Below are 19,762 nucleotides of genomic sequence, written 5' to 3'. Positions count from 1 at the left end.
TCATGGCTCGTATTGAATTAATTATTAAGCAAACTTAATGAGGGTAAAAGTTTAATACTACCAACAGAGTATTTTGGGACTTTGCAGTAGTGTGGAGTAAATAGAATAGGTACAAACGTATCGTTTTAAATACAGTAGTTGCATACTTGGATATTTCTTTATGATCTCGAATATTAACTCCAGAGATCAAATTGAAGATAAATAGAATAAGTCAGTAATTAAGTATTAACGAGAAATCTCACGCCTGATTTAAAATAGATGTCTGATCATAACAAAGATGGTTATCGGTTGTGTGGAAGTTGATGAAGAAACATACGATCTCGTGATGATGATTACAAAATTCGAATAAAAAGTCTTGCCGATGGTTTTCGCAGCCACTGTGTGTATGTAACACCACGATGCAGAGAGCACTCGATCCGAGCATGAGGCAACGCAACGCACAAACGAGAGGAACTACGTTAGGGGTACATCGAGCGGTGTATTATACGAGAGAACGAACGAGTGAGCGAGAAAAGGAGAGAGGAGCAAGTAGGAAGAGGTGAGTGTCGCCCAGGTGCCCGACCGGCCTTTGCCGAACTCACCTCACTCACCTCCACCTCCTCTTCCAGGCCGGCTTCTCTCCATTCTCTTTCCTCAGGACACACGGAGGCCTCTCTAGCTCCGTTCGTCCTCCGTCAGTTCGTCTTTTTCCAGCCCGCGAGCTCCTTGCTAACCTCCCGACGGTGCTTTCCTCTCTTATCCGTGCCATTGGCCATTAGCGATTGGCCCCGTCCACCGTATCATCAGGCCCAGCGGTAATGGAGCCTCTTACGGGTCCTTCGAGTCCAGTCGTTCGTCGCGCGCCTCCGTCGTGAAGACTGGCCCCGCGATCGGCACCTTTGCAGCTACCGGCCACGTGATTTAGCGGATTACGCCGACTGTCTAAACCCTTCTTGACCTTTCCTCCATCGGATCTACATTCCCGATAACCTACGGACGCGACAGACGCGGATATTCACCGATTCACCGGCAAGTGGTTTCGGCTCGTGCCTCCCGGGCACCCGGCTCGCCCGGTCCACACCGCGCCGCGCCGGATCACGGACCGCGGGATTCATTGCGTTTCGATTCTTGTGCCGCAAGTTTTTCTGCCTGACTCGTTTGTTGGTGACTCTCGACAATGTTTTGCGCGTAATCCCGCTAGCGTGGCTGTGCGATGCGCGGTTCCAGCTTCTTCTTACCCGTCCGCCCGTTGGTGTCGGCTTGATGGAAACTGTCGTCCGAATCTGACTTCTTGTTACCGATCTGGTGCTCCTCCGGATCTCTAGCCGCGCGAGTCATGCCCTCGATGCATAAATCACGTGATAACCGCTTGCGTTCTGCTGTTTCCATGGTACGTGGAATTTTAACAATCGTTCAATTCTTTGTATATACGCAATTGATTTTAATCGATGGTATATGTGCTTCCTTTATTGTATTCTTCGGGTAATCTAAAACGTCAGGTGCAATAGCATGACAGTACTCAATTTGCATGAACGTGGCAGATCCGTGCGAGTTCAATTCACTTCATAGCTTGTTAATGAGTTTGCAAAGTTATGCAAAATCCGTTTATCGATGAGTATGGCTTTAATAATTCTCGGTCGACACTTGCTGATTGATTGCATGATAGATATAGGTTTATCTATGTATAATGGCAAAAATTCAGACTGTGGTGATCTAACATCGTTCACTTTCAATATACTGTTGTTTATTTAAATGCTTGGATTTATTTCAAATTGATTGTAAAAATATACACCGTCGACGGTGCTTTCCTCTCTTATCCGTGCCATTGGCCATTAGCGATTGGCCCCGTCCACCGTATCATCAGGCCCAGCGGTAATGGAGCCTCTTACGGGTCCTTCGAGTCCAGTCGTTCGTCGCGCGCCTCCGTCGTGAAGACTGGCCCCGCGATCGGCACCTTTGCAGCTACCGGCCACGTGATTTAGCGGATTACGCCGACTGTCTAAACCCTTCTTGACCTTTCCTCCATCGGATCTACATTCCCGATAACCTACGGACGCGACAGACGCGGATATTCACCGATTCACCGGCAAGTGGTTTCGGCTCGTGCCTCCCGGGCACCCGGCTCGCCCGGTCCACACCGCGCCGCGCCGGATCACGGACCGCGGGATTCATTGCGTTTCGATTCTTGTGCCGCAAGTTTTTCTGCCTGACTCGTTTGTTGGTGACTCTCGACAATGTTTTGCGCGTAATCCCGCTAGCGTGGCTGTGCGATGCGCGGTTCCAGCTTCTTCTTACCCGTCCGCCCGTTGGTGTCGGCTTGATGGAAACTGTCGTCCGAATCTGACTTCTTGTTACCGATCTGGTGCTCCTCCGGATCTCTAGCCGCGCGAGTCATGCCCTCGATGCATAAATCACGTGATAACCGCTTGCGTTCTGCTGTTTCCATGGTACGTGGAATTTTAACAATCGTTCAATTCTTTGTATATACGCAATTGATTTTAATCGATGGTATATGTGCTTCCTTTATTGTATTCTTCGGGTAATCTAAAACGTCAGGTGCAATAGCATGACAGTACTCAATTTGCATGAACGTGGCAGATCCGTGCGAGTTCAATTCACTTCATAGCTTGTTAATGAGTTTGCAAAGTTATGCAAAATCCGTTTATCGATGAGTATGGCTTTAATAATTCTCGGTCGACACTTGCTGATTGATTGCATGATAGATATAGGTTTATCTATGTATAATGGCAAAAATTCAGACTGTGGTGATCTAACATCGTTCACTTTCAATATACTGTTGTTTATTTAAATGCTTGGATTTATTTCAAAATAATCGTAAAAATATACACCGTGTGTCAAAATTAATTCTTATAATTTTATATAATTTTGTAATATTTTAGTTTTCTATTTCTTTAATCATATTTACAAAAAATGTTTGTTAAATATATTATATTTATCGTGGAATTCCGATGATGTGAAACTAATGACGTTTCTTTCACAATACAGCCAGTTTCATAAAAATGACGTATCGCACGTGCCAGCGCGGTTCAACAATCGTTGACCTAGAAATGCATGATAGATCTGACTTCTGGTTTTAGACGGACGATGATGAACGCTCGGCCTTCAGAATTGAATCCATTTAACCGGTTTAAAGCCATTCTCCGGTTTAAAGCGATAGCTTCTAACGTTTAGAAAAATTTCAGTTTCACCGCGATTAACGGTTCAATCTTGACAGAAAGTTTTATACTCTTCCACGTTCCGCGTTGCACAATTGTATGTTTAGTTTTGCCATAAATACAAAGATAAATATCATATCAGATATATTGCATGCTTTCGTGATGATAGAACATTCTCCTCTAAACCTGTCCTTTACAGTGTTCTACTTAAAATGAAGCATAGACCATCATTTAATTCTATGTAACAGAAATTTAAATATAAAAAATCGGTACAGTTGTTTAAAAGTAATGCTGGTAAAAAAATTTTTACAAACATAGATTTTATATAAGTATGTACATATAGAAGATAATATATTTGCACGCTCGGATAACCGTATCGGGCATTGTCCTCCTATATGCAAATACAATCCATTTAGTTTGAATTTAACTAATATTAGCTTAATCTCAATTGAAAGCTATTATTAATTCTGCACCGTATTTAATAAATCCGAGATTAGGTGTTTCCACTTTTATTCTGTTTATACGAGTCACAAGAATCGTTTAGTAATGCGGGATTTCGTATTCCTATATTCCAATGATTTTTATGAATGGACGAACGCCTTTTAAAACTCCGAGAATTTTTTGATAGACAACGTTTACGTGGCTCCGCGCAATGTAAACATTATTTAAGCCTCGCGACGCGCGACCTTAGTGTACTTGTGTACGTGCCATCGGTACAACACGCCATCATTCTTTCGGGTAGTTCGTTAAAGAGTGGTTGCGTCGCGGTCACGTTGTCGCGTGCGGAGGTTAGAAATTAAATAAGTATCAATTAAGTTTTCGGGAGTTCGGTACGTCGTATTCTATTCTTGTCTCGTCCTTCAGTATGTTCTATACAACCATTCGGTGAAGATGTAATTCAGTAATAAAGTGCGAAAGGAAATATTCAGGCGAATAAGAAAAGTGCGAAATGGTGCGAGTAATTTCGAACGAAAAAGTGTAAAGAGCTCGAAGGGAAGTGTTGTGTAATGCAGTGAGGAAAAAGCTGTCAAACGTGAATTTTACTTGCGAGCTAACGTGACCAGCGTTTTTGTCAAACCTACCGGAAACAGTGGCTACCAGATGGGAAGTGATGTCTACCTATTATGGCAGTACCGTTCTCGAAGAGATTCGTCACAGCTAAGGTAAGTCGCATTCCGTTCCGTTTGCCTGATTGCCGAGTTCACTAATATTTTACATTAGAATGAACAACGTAAAGTACAGTAATCTCTGGATCGTTCCCGGACTTGGTCATAACATGCTCGAAGAGGTTGGCTTTCTAGAATCGCTCATTTGAACGGGTACATATCATGGATAAAAGTAAACTGTGTTGACTGTACGAGCGCGAAAATAATAGAGAGAGAAGAGGAATGAACATAGATAAGACTCGAGGTTCGCGTGGAGCGAGCACTTCCAAGAATTGGCGGGGATGGCTCGCGAACATATATCCGAAGATTACTGTACTCACTTAAATGGGTTTAGTCATTATTCCCATACATTCGTAAAGTTAAACACTGATACAAGTACAGCATGTCAAAGGATCGTAACAAAATTGAATTTACACTGTTTAATAATTTGTGAGTGAAACTTTAAATTCACAAGGAAAGATCAGCTATGTCTTTCACTTTCACCCTAAGTGATTGCAAACGAGTCGATGACGAGATACACAGCGTAGCTGATGCGATCGTTCCAGTGACAGTATCGCTGGCCGGACGATTTTCGTGATTTGCAATTAAAAGGAACGGTCGGTCGGTTGCCTACTTGACCGTACCGGGTTACGAAATATCACGAATCTGGCATTGACGTATACGAAGCTTTTAGTTGCCTACGGGTTATACGTTCGAGGCCTTTTAAGTGCAGGTCCCAGCCAGTATGTAATTTTCATGTACGATTCCCCTTCCTCCCCGCACCGCCAGCGGTCCGCTCCATTCCTTTCTTCTTCTTCCGAATGCGAGTGGTCCGAGCGAAACGATCGAGCGTGTGCACCCTATACGCGCGCATGCCAGCACATGCCCGTGCATTTAAGCTTTAAGTTTGCGCGCATTTATACGAAACAAGACCCGCGCACGCGTGACCGTGTGCGTGCACGTCTGCGGGTATTCAATGGATCGTTGCGTTGCGGCAAAGGTCTTCTCTCTTTTCAAATCCTTCTCGTTTTCCGCTTGTTCGAAACCGAAAAGGGGAATAAATTTCGGGATTTACGTAATTGCCAAGTTCATGCCTCTTCACACGATCGCTAACGCTCCTTCCTCTAATTCGTTAACCGCTTTATCAGATAATCCTTGTAATTTAATTATATGATTTTTCGCGCGAAAAACAATGTTCGCATTCTTCAATTTGGATACTCATATTTTTTTCTTTTTTATACGTACAGTGTGTCTCGATGAATTAAATCAAAATTATTGTCTAGTTAGTATAAAATATCAGAGACACAAATACATACATGCTGTGACGGTGCATAAAGCGAGGAATTTATACGATCGTTAAGCTTTATTCAAATTTCTTTCATTTGAATTTTAAATTTACAAATGAACATCAAAATTCAATACAACATATGAGATTACTAATGTCATACTATTATTCTTACTAATAGCTAAAAATTAAATGAGCTTATGTTTTAGTACTACCATCAGTCTTATTTTAATTGATGAATTCATCCCCAATCGCCGATCTATGAATTTAAATTCTCTGAGCCCAACTGTGCATCATTTTATATTTCTTCAAGCCTCCGTTTTGGAAAGACACTATAATTAAACTCGGAATTGTACTTTATATCCTTCTTCAACTCATTCCATATATTATCCAGATATCGATCTCAAGATTGTACACATTACGTATTCGTATTTCACTTATTTGCTCCTGTCGCTCATTTCCGAGTTCGAAAAGGAAACCGTGGATCGCAATTCTCCTGTACGTGGAACCAGATGCGTACATACATATATTTAATTGCCTGTGGCTTGTAAACCGTTTGCGTGCGAACTGCAGTTACACTTAACTACATATATGTATACGTAAGTATTGTGTAATACGTAGAGGATCAGTCGGTGGATAAAACGACTGGAATTAACCGTTAAGTGCGATCGGCAATTGCAACGGTTTTCGATATCTCATTTCCATCGGACGTGTCTGTACTTTCGGTACAGTTTCATTTTTACGCCGGCCCCTCGTTGCGGGAAACGATATACCTACAATGCATCAAAGTAAGTACGGGTGCTAACTTGTATGTACCTATGTAGGAAATCTTTAATGCAGCTGCGTTTACGGTGCAGCTGGGAGAGTGGCTGCAATTTATTGCTTACTAAATAAGAATGTAATCGTAGCTAGGTCCCACACGCTTCGGGTAACCTTCTCGGTTTCGAATAAATTGTGAAAAAATATCGAGAATGTTAATTTTTAGTATTTTAGATAGAATTATGCTGGCATAAAATTAAAATATTATACCTTAAAACACTGGCTGAGCGTGCAACTAATATGGATAATGTTTAACATCGCAAACCACGAGTGCAATGAGAATTGAAAAAACGTTAAGTACGATGAATCTTTTCAGACGGTATGTTATGAAAACACTTGGAGATGTTGCGGACGTTAAATACAGTTATAAAATATGTAAATACAGGGGAAGAAATATTGTTTTCTTTCACGGGTTTCTCAATAATTCACCTCTCGAGGATCGACTGTCTTTCGACACCCAATCAGTTGCAGTCGGTAATGAAAAAAGAAATCTCGTGGCGCATAATTTCAACGCGTCTCGAAGTCATTGACATCGAACTTCTTCCTCGCGCTCTTCTTCGCCCACACGCGCGAGAGATTCGTGTTCTCTCAATATTCTTAAAACTTCGTGCTGCAAAAACCTTTTCGTGTGCAACTTGAACATGCTGGCTGAGTTCATAATGAACCCCGCGTCTCACCTTACAGACTAGATTTATGCGGTTCGCCCCTGACGACGTTGGATAAAGATTCTATTACTGCTACGTGCAAATTTATTGAACAACTTCCCCGACGGGTTTCAAATTAATATTCTGGTTTAAGTGTACATTGTGCGGAGATGCCGAAATTCTTCTTTCAAGTACTCCCTCATGTGGGAGTGAAGCACGCAGTAACTTACAATTATTTCGTTCTAAATTTCGAGACGAGAATCTGTGTTATCCGACTAACTACGCTCAACTAATTGACTTATAATTGCAGGAAGCGGAGCGTTTTTATGAATCTGTATCTTGGAATCGAGAAACGCGAAATCGTGTGTCACGGCGTAACATGTAGCAACCCGATATAAATCTGGGGTTTTCGAATCGCGCTTGGAAGACACTTGGCGAAGATTTGTTTTTTCCTTGGATAATTTATTTGTCGACTGCAATTTATATCACGGTCATAAATTTTCCACATAATTACTCGGTTGCAAAACTGAGTATCACTATCGGTCGTACTCGGCCCTCGAATTTGCACGAAAATTTTTACAAAATCCGACATAACTCATCCGTTTCGATGTGCGTGCCGCGGAGACACGACGACCCTGCGTCTTTTTTCGGGACATAAAAATTCTTACGCTGCAATTTCTTCGCCTCCGCGTTTCCAACTCGGCTTCAAAAAGAGCGGACGCGCGCGCGGTAAATCTTGCATCTCGCGACTCGGCGTAAGAGCGTAATTGATTTCACCATGCGTGCGCGAGTGTTAAATGAGAATAGATGTTCGACGCTCATGATACCAAACGGCTATCGCCTGGTTTGATCTTTCGCCGGTTCCAAGGAAACGTGCTCACCTCACCTACGTACGCTATCTATTCTTCTAAACCCGTTTTCGATTTTCCCTTTCGCCGCAATTCCTTCCCCCGGAATTCTTCGACGGCGAGCGTAAATTTCTATCGATACGGGCCTGCCTCTTCCTCCTCTTTATTAACCTCGTATCCCTAACTCTTCAAATGAAATTAATGGAAAAGGGTCAAACACTTTACAATTGAATTTAAACATTCTCATACTATCTCATCATATTGCTTTGCCATTTACTTTCCACATCCTTACAAATGGTTTTATAAGTGATACTCGCAAATATTGCACAATCAACGTGCACATCTGTATCGCATAAATATGCATAAAATGATCGAAACTCCCGGGTTACTATAAGCATCACGATTTTCACTTTAAACGGTGAATACTTTACAATCGAACTCGGTCGTTTCTTCAACGCCACGACTTCATTCACCGTCGATAAATTCCTATAACGAACCACTCTAGCCTCGTCCACGTAATAAATACGGGCATCCCGTCGTTTGCCCGAGCCCTTTCGACATCAGTTTTCCGATCGTTCACGCTTTATCCTTAATCTATCGCGGATTCGTGGAATAAAGCGCAGTTCTTTCCGAAAAGAAAAAAATAAAAGAAATGAATTCATATCGTTCGCGTTCCATTCTACATTCTCTTGATCGCGTTCACAGCTTCAAGAACGGCATTTCTCGAACGTGTTCTAACATATAAACTGCGCGCGAGCGAGACCTATCTAAGTACCTAAAACCAATCAATTTCTTTTCCGCGCTACCGTAACAAACACGAAACGGCCTCGGGTAAACTATACAGCTAAATCTATACGTATTTTTACGCGCGTTACACCCCGGCCACGCATTCGTCCTGCTGCCGCGAGTTACGATTCGCCACGGCACTTAACCGTACTCAATGTCCCGGCGCGTATTTGCATATATGCAAATCGGATTTCCAAAGCTTCCTTCGGCCCGGAGGCCCATGGGCCGCCGATTTTTCACCGGCTAATGGATGTCAATCATTCCAGTTAAAGCGTCCGTTGACTAATAAACGGCGTCAAGCCGCGTTTCGTACACATCCGAGAGGTGGGAATCATTCAATCTAATTCCGCAAAGTCCTAAATGATTGTTTTTTTTGAGAAAAAAAAAAGATAAGGGATTGCTCTCAAACTATCTAATTGCCTTGAAAGCAGGTTTGGTTATGCAGATTATAGGCCGGGTCGGTTAAGGTGATAAATCGTGGCAGTCTCGATTCAATCTTGCTCCCGTTATTTATTGACTATTAGCATTCTGATTAGACTAGACATTTAGTTAAAATATAACAAACACCGACGTGACATTACGCGTATTAATCAAAGCTGTACAATTATTATCTCTAGAAAATGATCGTAGTTATTAGCGTTATCTACGTGGCGATATTTTGTCGTCTATAGTTTCTACAAAATACGAAAGCATCTCCTATTGCATTGTGTTGCCCGGTAAGGCAATTTTGCAAAATTTCATCATGGCTGCAACCATTGTCGCGTTTATATGTACTTCCGTTTGGGAAGTATTCGCTATTATTCGAGCGATTCCCGTACGTACGGCGAGCACATTGTTCTTGTACAATGTCCGCGTAATTTAGCACTTCTCGATGAGCATCGTCGACTGTAAAACTCGTTCTCGAACCATTCAACTATTTTAATTTTACGCAAATGTTCCTTCTTCCATGCTTACCTCCATTGTTCCAGTAAAATCAATCTTCATTCTAGCGTTTTATGTAAAGAATATCAAGGTCGTGAAATTTTTTCAATCCGACACAATTATTCTTTGATAAATATTTTACAACGATTAAATATTTTCTTTCTTACTGATCTTCGTTCGGCAGCATCGAGTGAATCGAACGTTTCTTACAATTTGCATGTATATTATAGTACCGACAGGTGAATTATTATATTTAAATGACACAGTGGATTAAGTGAACTAAAAGTAATAACGTTAAATTACTCGCAGTTGAAGTGTTTGAAATGAAAGAAATGGGAATGATGCACGGGATGGGGATGATTAATCACCCGCATCGAGGAGCGATACAATATTTCTCAACTTGACAAAATGCAATTAACATTCTGAGAACGAAGGTTACTTATATAAGACCGTCGGGTGAAATAACACTGATTCTTTTTTCTACTTGCTCATTGTTACACTTTGTTCCCGTGCAGCTAATGTGGGTACATCCATCTTACCGCGGTTTCCTGTTACGTTTTTCATTACACGAGTGCGCGCGTATTAGAAATCGGTGAAGATTCACTGCACCAGAATCAAATCTGATTTCATTTTAATTAGTAACACAAAGTGGAAGGCAAATTACATTTTTATAATGGATATTGATATATTATTTCTTGGATGAATTGCCGGAAGCTAAGAGTGCGTTTAATAAAGGTCCATGGATACTGTAATTAAGTTTTGAATTTAATAGTTCACGGTCAGCAATCGTATATTATTGGTTTGAGTAAAAATCGAGGGAGTCAAGGGTCGATCGTCTCATTCAGAAATTTTCCTATTCCTATGGGGCCCATTTGCGTGGTGGGAGTAGAGCCGCGGAACCCAGCGGCCAGGAAAGTAGGATGATTGAAGCGGCTGTGGTGGGAGTCACGGGGGCCTCGACGGGGACGACCTTGCCGCGTGTGTGTGTTTGTGTGTGTGTGTGTGTGTGCGACACCACGGGCACGGGGACCCGGAGTCTCGAGGCAAGACGGCGCGGACTGTCCCCATAGTACTCCGCAGAAGGCGGCCCCGCGCGAGAGCACAACCACGGGCCCCGATCCAGACTGCCAGTGTCTTATTACGCACGTTGCGACACTTACCGCACGCGGGATTGCGCGCTTCTGGATTCTACTTACTCCGCGACGAACCGCGGACGCGGAACCGGGTGCCACGTTTTTCCACGCTAGGATTCGTCCGATGGGTTAACACTCGAAGGTCGTTCGGTGTGCGCTCCCACATGGAGAGCAGGCTCCTTTTTCGATCGCCGCTGTCAACGGAGACACGCGCTCCTTCGTGAGCAACTTGTCACCGGCTCGTCGATTAGAACACCTGCCGCCGTTACGTCCATCGGAGTAGTATTTTTATTAGTGAATCTCATTTTAGTGGATAGAAAGGTTTAGATAACAGTTTTGTTTCATGTCAACATCGTGCAATTTACAAGTGACTAATTTGCTATTGGATCTGTTCTTAAATGTTCTCGACCGATTCCTGTAATGATACTTTATAAAGGGTGGTGTGGAATTCTATCTTGCCAGTGTGAGTAAGCGTGAAAGTCTTCATTCGGCATCGACGTGAACGTGCAGTATGCAATTTAAACAGTGGCCGGTTCCTCGTTCAAGTGAAATATGTGCCCATAACCGAATTAAACAAACGCGAGGGCTGTTGATACGCCATTAAACGGATTTAATGAAAGAGCGCAAGGATTTTTTTCCTCGGACGGACGACGTCGATGAAAGGCATCATTATGCAAATGGCATCGCGGGATTGACGGACAGGAGGGCCGCTTTCCTCGACAATGCACGCGGCGCTGCGCTGGTATTTCTGGATGAGTAGACAATTAAATGACGTTCGCGTATACTTAATGAAAGGATTCGATGATCTTGATTAATGGTGCTAGAATTAAGTATGTGTAACATGATCGACGGCCTATAGATTCTCTTATACCGTTAACCATTCGAATATATTATTATTACGCGTCGCGCGCTGCGAAACTGACAGTTTCGATTGTTTGGCCCCTGGTCCCTACGCGCACGGCTGACGGGGATTTCTTGATAAGTGGATAATTAAACCCTATTGGCGAACGCTCGAAGAAGTAATTAGTCCGTCTTAATTAATCGGGACGCGAGTAATTACGTGATTTCCTCTGGCAAAAAACTCATTGATTACTGATACTTCCGAACATTTAGAAAATTCAATTACGTTTCTTTTAAGCGTGATTAAACTTGACCTGTTATTAAATTCTTTAAATTGTTGAAGCGTTTCTTGTAACATCCACGGTTTTAATTCCTTTGCAATGTGCCACCGGGAAAATCGTACAATAATTTAACAAAACGTATTCAGAATGGAATGCGTAATTTGCATCGTTGACATATGACGCAAGTCCTTTCTCACCTGCCTGCTTTCACAGTTCCCAATTGTCAGGCTGAACAAAGTTAAACTATGATATTACGAAACTCCGCGGAGTTTACGTATGTATATATGTAGCAAATCGTCGGGTCAAGAATTTCGGTTTTCGCGGGAGGTTCGAAGATTCATTTGATTGATAAACGTTACGCAACGTAATATTAATGCTCGCTCGCGATAGGTACACGTTTGAATAAAATTTCAATTCAGTGAAGTAATCAATTTTCCTGCAGGTACGCGCAGCGCAACGCATGCGAGCTCCCTGCGGGACGTTGAAATATACCATTTGAATTAATTAATAACGAGGCTGTTTAAAAATTAATTGTACGGCGAACGGTTGTTTTAACGATTTCTGATTAATATACGTCTCTAAGGAGGAGAAGTAGCATCGATCGATTAAAGGTCCATTGGGACGAAGGGCATCTTCGCCCGGAATAACGATAATCGATGATATATCGCGATGGTATTTACATGCGTGTTATGTTAAATCACGTCCGATTCTGATGAAATAATTGAAACTGGATCCCCGTGAGAAATTTAAAATCGACGATCGGGATTATTAATACTGTATACAAGCGTACGCGTACGTACGAGGAATTGGGTTCGAATTGTACGGCCGAGTCGTAATTAAAGCGCATACCATAATTCAATGAAAATCGTATAACGCACATACATAATTAGATGAATGATAATTAATTAAACCGGGACCGAACAGCTGTGATTAAACGAGTGTCGATTAATTAAAACGGACCTCGTGAATATTTGCGCGAGCGCGATACGATTTGCCTTTCGCATTAAAAATCATCGCGCTCTCGAGAATATTATCGCGCGATCATAATCAACTCTTTGTTCATGAACGGCCCATTCATCGCCGAAATTGATTACAAGTTGCTCCGCGTATGTTCAATTTAAATACGGAACGTCTCGTCGCGAAATTATTGATCAGCTTGTAATAAAACAATAATAACTGTATTTTCGAGTTACGAATATTTATTTGTATTAAGACAGAATTTGCATCGAGACGGATGAACGTTCGACTTTTTGTACGGAGGAAGCTGCCCGATGTTATCTGACATTTAAAGAACCGTCTGAAAAGATTCGAACGGGTAGACGATAATAATCGAATAGTCGCGACCTTATTAATGCACCCGCGAATCTCTCTGCACGTAGAGCGGATCGGGGCTGGCTTGGATGCCGTTCACGTTTTACACAGCGTTCCGTCCATTCTGCGTCGAGATTCTTCGTCACGACTTCCAAGACCGGGGACACGAAAATGTCAACAGTTACAACGTGACCGAGTTCGGTAAGCACGACGGCGAACTGCTAGCCAGTCAGCTAGGCCGGGTGCTGGGGATGCAATTTCACCTGTGTGATAATGCACGCACCAACGGCTCGTATACATTCGTACATCACGCTCGTATACACATAAATACGTACGTGCAGAAGTACGTAGGTATTTCGACTGCGATATCTACAACACCTACAGCGAGTAATTTGGAGCGTGTCGGCCCATTTTCGAACGTGATTCATTGCACCCGCTGCCCTCCCGGCTCCGATACAGGCTTATGGCTTTAGTCATTCGTTTCTTCCTCGACACGTTATTTTTAACGACTCCGAAGTCAACGCGCAAAATCCCTTGGTAGAGTCCCACTTTTGAAGTTCGGATGCCTTCGGACTCGAACGGTGAAATATAGCCTTGATAACTTTGAATAACAGCGCTGAACAAATACTGCGAGCCCCTCGAGGCAGCGAACGCGAAATTTGCTAATAGGACAGGCGAAACTTGGAATCAATGCAGTCACGTTAAAACTGTTTGCAAAAGCCAATAATACCTCTAATCGGATCTATCGTTCAGATTTAAACCCGATACGAGTTACACGATTATATCATTAGGATCGACTAATCGGAATTAGATTAGAATTGACGTGCAAGCATTTTCGTTCGATTTAAGACACGCTATACCTATCGTACGTATAATGTTCGAGTCCACTTGCGAAACGGCTCGACGCGTTTTCTCTAGACTAGTTTTAGTTGTCAGCAGGATTAATGACACCGAGAGCGATCCGTGCCGCGCAGAAGTGGCGTTCGATCACCAGATAGAGTACATAGTAGTAGAGCGTTGCGCGGAGAACGCGCTTAGACGAAAGTGACAGTGATTAGTGTTCAAGGTGCATATATACCTTCACGAAACGACGCAAGGACTCGCGTATCATTCCAGAAAATTGTGCAAAGAGCCCTGTGAAAGTGACCAGCCGCGAACGGGAAACGAGCATTGCTTTTTGTTAAATCAACTCGGATTGTATGTTGAGTCAGCTTCTCGGTTACAAAAGAAACCAATAACGAGAATGTAATCTCTGATGTTGCTCGAAAGATGAAATACTGTGTGTGATTATGCTACTATGACAATCAGCTGTATTTAGCAGAGGTAAAGATGAGAGATCGAAAACGGAATGATTACTTCCGCACGTCGTCGCGTCTTCGACGGAGGGTTGATCGTTGGCGAACCAGACGAGACGGCGAGCAATTATTAATAAAATATGCAATTAAACGAACGAAATAGGCGGGAACAATAATTGATACATCCATGGGTGGAAAGGAGGAAGAAGAGGCCGGGCACATAGCAGTCAAGATGCCGGAGGCTACTCTGAAAATATTCAGCGGTGCGCAGGTAGGCAGGCAAGCGAGGCTTCCGCGGCGAACGCGGTCCTACAAATTAGGAGCGCGCGAATTCTTTTTTACGGGGTGCATTCGAAAGTGAGGAGCGAACGAACGAGAACGAACGTTCGCGGTGCAATTCGCGCGTCAATTAATTCGAATCGAGTGTTCGTTTCGCGCGTTCGCTTTCGCGCCCTTATCCGTACCGGCGGTACGAGTGCGCGGATAAAAAGAGGGGAGGCAGAATTTATTATCTCGTTGAATTATTAGGTAAACGTACTGGGCCGTTCTCAAGTGCGTTTAAGCGATGGACGCAAACCGGGCTCGTTGATTTATGCCCTTTTGAGCTATCGAGCGTCGTTTGATTTATATCTTTTATGTTTATGTTCAGCTACTCGTTTATAAATTAGTTTATGAAATTATAATTAAACAGTTTTACGATGCAAGCATAATTTCAATTTTTTGTATGAAGATATCCTTTTTTATTACAAATGAGACGATCTTGTATATTTTTTTTAATAATGAATATTCTCGGTAGTGAAAATTACATTTCACATTAGCAATATCTGTAACTGTACGATCGTTAGATACGTTCTTCTGTTCGCAGCTTCAAAAGCAACATTTTTCATGTTTGTCTGAAGGGTCTATCTATATCTTCATTACACGCGCGAAGATGATAACTTTATGCGTTGCCATCCACGTATGCTGCGTGTCTTATTAACAATCATCTTTCATTGCCTGTTGTAAAACCCGCAATAAAACAATCCTGTGACAAATCACTTAATAACTGCGAACGGTCGCACGAAACTGTTTACACGGTCGTATCTTCAAATTATGAAACTGTGCAATATGATAATTTCCTTTATGAATGTAATACTACGTGTCTAATAATGAATAATTTTCAATTTCTTCGTTTTAGAAAGATGACGATAGAAATCATGAGAACGAGGCATGAAATTGGTCGTAATTATAAGAGGTACCTCTCTCGGAGTTAAGACTTAAAAAATCATTTCAAGATTGAATTTTATTCTTATACCATTTCACATAGTAAAAAGGATTGAATTTAAATTAAACGTTTACACAGGCTTATTTAAATTCTACTAAGAAAGGAATTATTATCAGTATGCTTCTTGGAAGCGTTCACAATTTTCCGCATGGACGTGCAGACAAAAACGTTCAGACTTTATCGCTTATTAATTTTAATGATATAATCAGCTTGGCTTTAGTTGTTGCGATAAGTCTCTGCTCTTCTCTAGTCGTTTTTAATTTAAAATTTGTTCTGATTATTCAATTAGGTAAACTCAGTCGTGTAGTACAATACAGTGTAAGCCCCAGAATACTGAGGCTGATTCCATTCCCTTATGGAAATGCAAATCCGTAGCTTATGTCCATAGAAACGGGTGCATGATTATTATTATTATTTGTGTTCCCGAACTTCCGATATTGCAGGGAATTTTCAGAGGTCGTTTCCTCCATATGCAGAGAGGCAGACAGAGGGAGGCAGAGAGAGAGAGAGAGAGAGAGAGAGAGAGAGAGAGAGAGAGAGAGAGAGAAAGGCACATAATATTTCTGGAAAATCCCCGTGATTCCGGTAGGATATCCTACCGGGTGGTGGAGAAGTTCGATGAAACAACAATGAGAATCATCCGGGGGGATTAAAGCGGGGATTATTTCGTGGCACCAGTATCTGAATCGAAATGCCGTCCAGAGAAAAGATTTTCAGCCGTGGAAATCATGATACGTTCCGCGTAGGAATAGAAATTATTATTATTATTATATACGTAGTGTGTATCAGAGGCGCGCGTCGCAATTAAATCCGGCAGCCGTGTTTCTCCGTTTTCCGGGTATAGCGCCCCTTCCATTAATTTAATACTTCTGCGATGAAACATTTTTAATGATATTGTATCAAATACGTCTACGCATTGAACAGTTATTGATCCGTTTGCAACAACCTCGTTCCTTGATGTGAAATATTCTAAAACGGTGTTGCGTGCTTATTGAATTGAATTTTTGGACCTTCCAAAAAATAATTTATTGAACGACACTTCTAAAATAATAAAATGTAGGCATGATTTAAGTTAATTTTAAGTTAATGAACACAAGTTTTAAATTTTGTTATAACATTTGCCGTAGAATGCTGTTTTGTACATTTATTTTGTATTATACATTATTATTTAATCGACAGAGGATTTAGAAACATATTGCCGTTATTAATTCACCGACGTGGATTATAACCATTGTGAAAACGGCACATGTATTGCCGAGACCGTAGGCTCGTAATTGCATTAAGTATCGTTATTTATTATGGTCCTAGAATTTACCCCTCGGGTGCTTTTACTTATTACCGGTAGAAAGAGGGTCGCCATTTTTATTGACCGTATAATCATCGGTCGACGTATTTGATTAAGAAAAGGGGTGCCACGGTACGCCGTCCCTCGTGTTTCTCTCCTGAACTTCTCATTAAATATGAAAAAATTGTTTGCCAGCAATTACGACACTGATTTGACAATCAAACAATAATATTTAGCAATTACTTTAATGGATGATTTCTTTTTATTATACTTCGATTTAGGAAACAAGTTAAAAATAAAAGGAACAATTTCTGTTATTCATGTAATTTCACAGATCAATGTAGAAACCCATTTAAGATTTAACTTTTGACGATATTAAAGTAAAACTGTCTCACGGTAAATACTTTTACAACTACTGAGGGACGGGTACGCATTGTTTTTCGTGTTTAGGGTGTCTCTGCGATCAGAGTAATACTATTTCTTGTTAGTACACACAAAGCTATGTCGCCCGTTGAAATACGCTGTTCTGGAAACTCGGTAATTAGATCATCGCGCGGAGGGGTTGGTTTCAACTGTTGTGCTGAAACGCGGATTCGGCGAATTCGTAACTTCACGGGGGGAACAATTGAACCCTGTGTATCGTCCCCGGGAAACTGGCCGAACAATTCGGACACCTATTGACTGCCTTCATCCCGGAGAATCAAGTGTCCGCGCACAATTTCACGGTCCGCCTTAGTTTTCAAACCCAGTTCCCATCGCAGTTGTACGTACATACATACATGTAGTACATAGCTACCATTGTACCCTCTATTCCAGTTTATCGCGAAGTGCAATCGCCTGCAACGCTGCGACTGTAGAGAAACGAACTTTGGCCCGCGCAGGACTAATTCCAAGCGAGAACAGCCAAGTTGATCCCCGTGGAGCAATGTGTACCCTTCATTCACTCCTTAAGATTGTCATGTTGCGACATGCATTTATAATTTTCTTCACGACTGAACAAGAAGTTCATTTTTATTTATCGCTTTTTTAAAAACACGGTATTTCACAGCATTTTTTGTAACATAATTTTTGTAAGAGAAATTGAAACTATAAAAATTCGTGATCAAAACCATTGAAACACGAAAATGTGCAAATTAATTAATTGAATACAAAGGGGCAATTAATAATGAAATTCGTTTTTATGTCTAAGTTCCGTTCTATACTCATTAATAATAAACAAGAAACTGGATGTGCCATTTTTTTAATTATTGTATATCATTTTCATAATTATCAATGCAGTATGATAAAATTTTCATAGCTTAAGGAACGCGTGTGGAAACACAATGGTGAAATAATATTTTTCTCGTTACAGTACATGGGTTCGTTTCCTGTGGCGATTCCCGATATTGCCAGCCGTGCCGAGTACGTGCGTTCCCAATTGGAGATTCTCAGAGTGAGTACCCTTTCACACAACATTTTTTCTCTCCTCTCTTGCTATTGAAAAATTAGTTGTTTACGGAAGAAGAACGACGCGTTCGTCAATAAGACTTACGGCGTGAAAGACATGTTGCTCCATTCTCTTCGTGGCGGTACGCGCGACAAGATAAATTATTCTAGCACGCCCGGTCGCATAATAAGAATCAATAAAGTCCTAACGTAATGGCCCCGACGTGTTTCGACACTCTGTTTACACACTGCTTATTTTTTCGTATCAATCTCCAATTTTATATCGAAAAATTTCTGATATTTCCATTCTGAACTTTAGATCTTTTTATCTCTGCCACTCTCGCGGAATATAAGTTCACTATAATTTACGATTTTTAATTATAATTAATTTATTTAACATTTGGAAACTCCCTTGGATATTTTAATATGCATTGCATTTTTAAAACAAAATTGGGATTATAAATAGTTGAATGTCGTGATTATTATACTAGTTACACTCGTTTCTCTCGGATACGCGAGAAGAAGGGCTAGTTAGAACAATTACGGTAAGGAGGGTAGAATCGTCTGTTGCGGAACGGGTCGTGACGCAATTAACGCCGCGGCTGCTACGTTCCTTCGGCTAATTAGCCCGAAAACTTATACCGCGGGAGGTAGTACTACCTCTCATAATCGCGTGGCAACGGAATCAAACAACAGATTTACGGCTCAAAATAAACTTCGTTCAACCGGGTTTATTATTGTAAGCTACGTTATTACTGTAAACCTAGTAATGACTACCGACCCTGAAGGGATCAGCAGAATTTCGGTCCGGAGTTTCATCAGAGTTGAATATTTGCCTGGGAGCGAGAGCAACTCGTGCCAGAGAGTTGCTCCGGTCTAATCTTTCGCGTGTGTGTACGCACGCGTCTGGTTTGGGTGTGTTAGACCCAGGCTGGCTGCCGTGATACGTGTTCGTGACGGTGGAACGAGAATTATGAGCCTGAATTTTATGAAGGCATTAAAGAATATCTCGTGGCACTTTTCGTCGTGGTGGTATTCCATTAGACCCTGATGGACAGATTTCCATGAATACACTCCGCGGTTGCTTCCCGTGTTACCGGTTCCGTTCCCTTTTCATCCGAAAGGAAAGCCGAAGATACCAAACCCTGCCTCCGCTTTTTCGGGTCCCTCGCTCGTCTCTTGTTTATCTCTATTACGTCTATATTAATTTTACACGCACTCTTTCGTACGTGACTCGTACCTCTGGATTAAGCTAAAAGGAATCTGCCTGACATTGATTTTATGTATTTTCTTAAAACTATTAAAAAACGAGCTCGTACACATTC

General features: G+C 41.8%; 1 protein-coding gene across 7 annotated transcripts in view; it reads left to right on the top strand.

The window, feature by feature from the left end:
• The first annotated feature begins 3,945 nt into the window (after positions 1–3,945).
• Positions 3,946–19,762, top strand: part of LOC108633065 (tensin-1) — a 177,233-nt gene continuing 161,416 nt past the window's right edge. For 2 of the 7 annotated variants that reach the window (XM_026810875.1, XM_026810874.1), the window contains exons 1-2: positions 10,708–11,478; positions 18,364–18,444. In XM_026810875.1, coding sequence (XP_026666676.1) covers positions 11,350–11,478; positions 18,364–18,444 — 210 coding nt within the window. In that variant the 5' untranslated portion in view covers positions 10,708–11,349. Of the gene's footprint in view, positions 4,319–10,707; positions 11,479–14,555; positions 14,735–18,363; positions 18,445–19,762 lie in introns of those variants that run through there. The other 5 variants (XM_026810877.1, XM_026810876.1, XM_026810878.1 and 2 more) reach the window with 4 other exon arrangements.

This window comes from Ceratina calcarata, unplaced genomic scaffold, assembly GCF_001652005.2.
Source record: "Ceratina calcarata isolate Rehan_Ccalc_2016 unplaced genomic scaffold, ASM165200v1 scaffold180.2, whole genome shotgun sequence".
Taxonomy (NCBI): Eukaryota; Metazoa; Arthropoda; class Insecta; order Hymenoptera; family Apidae; genus Ceratina; species Ceratina calcarata.
The sequence above is the reverse complement of the archived record's forward strand: the minus strand, read 5'-3'. Positions and strand labels throughout refer to the sequence as shown.